The 977-nt window shown below is 57.3% G+C and overlaps 1 protein-coding gene across 1 annotated transcript in view; it reads left to right on the plus strand.

The window, feature by feature from the left end:
* Positions 1–763, plus strand: part of LOC104464159 (chromodomain-helicase-DNA-binding protein 5-like) — a gene marked incomplete at both ends in the record, with an annotated part of 4347 nt that extends 3584 nt beyond the window's left edge. The window contains 3 exons of the mRNA XM_010076796.1: positions 3–128; positions 461–530; positions 674–763. Of these exons, the coding sequence (XP_010075098.1) occupies positions 3–128; positions 461–530; positions 674–763 (286 nt within the window). The remainder of the gene's footprint in view (positions 1–2; positions 129–460; positions 531–673) is intronic.
* Positions 764–977: the final 214 nt, after the last annotated feature.

Here is a 977-nt window from a genome sequence, read left to right on the forward strand (position 1 = left end):
AGGTGCCTGCAAGGGCCGAGAAGGTGGAAGGGGAAGAGTACCCCGAGAGCTGTGACAGCAAGGAGAAACCGCAGGAGGAGAAGCAAGAGGAGAACAGAAAGGCTGAGCCTCCCCTCGAGCCCCCAAATGTGAGTCTCTGGCTGGGATGAATGCAGTCCTCATGCTCGCCCTCCGAGCCCGGGCTCTCCTGCGGGGCTGTGGCAGTCGGCAGCGGCCTCGCTTCACGCTGGGGTTTGCAGCTGGAGTTGTGCGGACACCGGGGCAAGCACCCCGCCAGCCTCCGACACGCTGCTGCTCCCCACGGGCGGGCTTTCCTCGGGAGGAGGCTCCCGCGCTTGCATCTCACTTGGGTCTTTCTCTTCATGTCCTGTTGCAAGGTCCTGTAGCAACTCCTGACAAAACAATTCCAGGTTGTGAATTCTGTGAAGTGCTCGTTTTTGGGAGTCTTTTCTGTTCCCAGCAATGTGTTCCTCCAGATGTCTCAAGGAAGAGGGAGAACTCTGTTTTCTTGATAAAATGCAGAAGATTCTGTTAGAAGTTTTTCAAATGCTCTGAACATACAAACAATATGGTCACTTTTCCCTTAAAGGGAAAGTCTATCCAGACAAGGACGCTGTTCCCTGACGAGCATTTCGCACATCAAACCTTTCTCATGTCCTGTTCCCTTCCGCAGACGAGGGGATCCAAGAGAAGGAGAAGCCTTTGGAGAGCCCAGAGGGGAACAGCAGCCCTGGGAAAGGGGAGGACCAAGGAGTCAAACCAGGTGAGGTGCGAGGAGGCTTTGGGGCGAGAAGCGGCGTGAAGGGTCTCCAAAGCAAGGCAGGTGCCTGGTGCAGAGCCTGTTCCGGTGGATGCTGCCTGCACTTGCCATGAAAACAGCGGGAGCTGCCGGAGGCGGCGGGTGTTGGCTGCTGCAGAGCAGGGAGCGGGCTGGTGGCTTTACTGGGGCGTTCCTCTGGCAGCTAATGGGGTGGGGA

This window comes from Pterocles gutturalis, unplaced genomic scaffold, assembly GCF_000699245.1.
Source record: "Pterocles gutturalis isolate BGI_N339 unplaced genomic scaffold, ASM69924v1 scaffold4468, whole genome shotgun sequence".
NCBI classification, from domain to species: Eukaryota; Metazoa; Chordata; class Aves; order Pterocliformes; family Pteroclidae; genus Pterocles; species Pterocles gutturalis.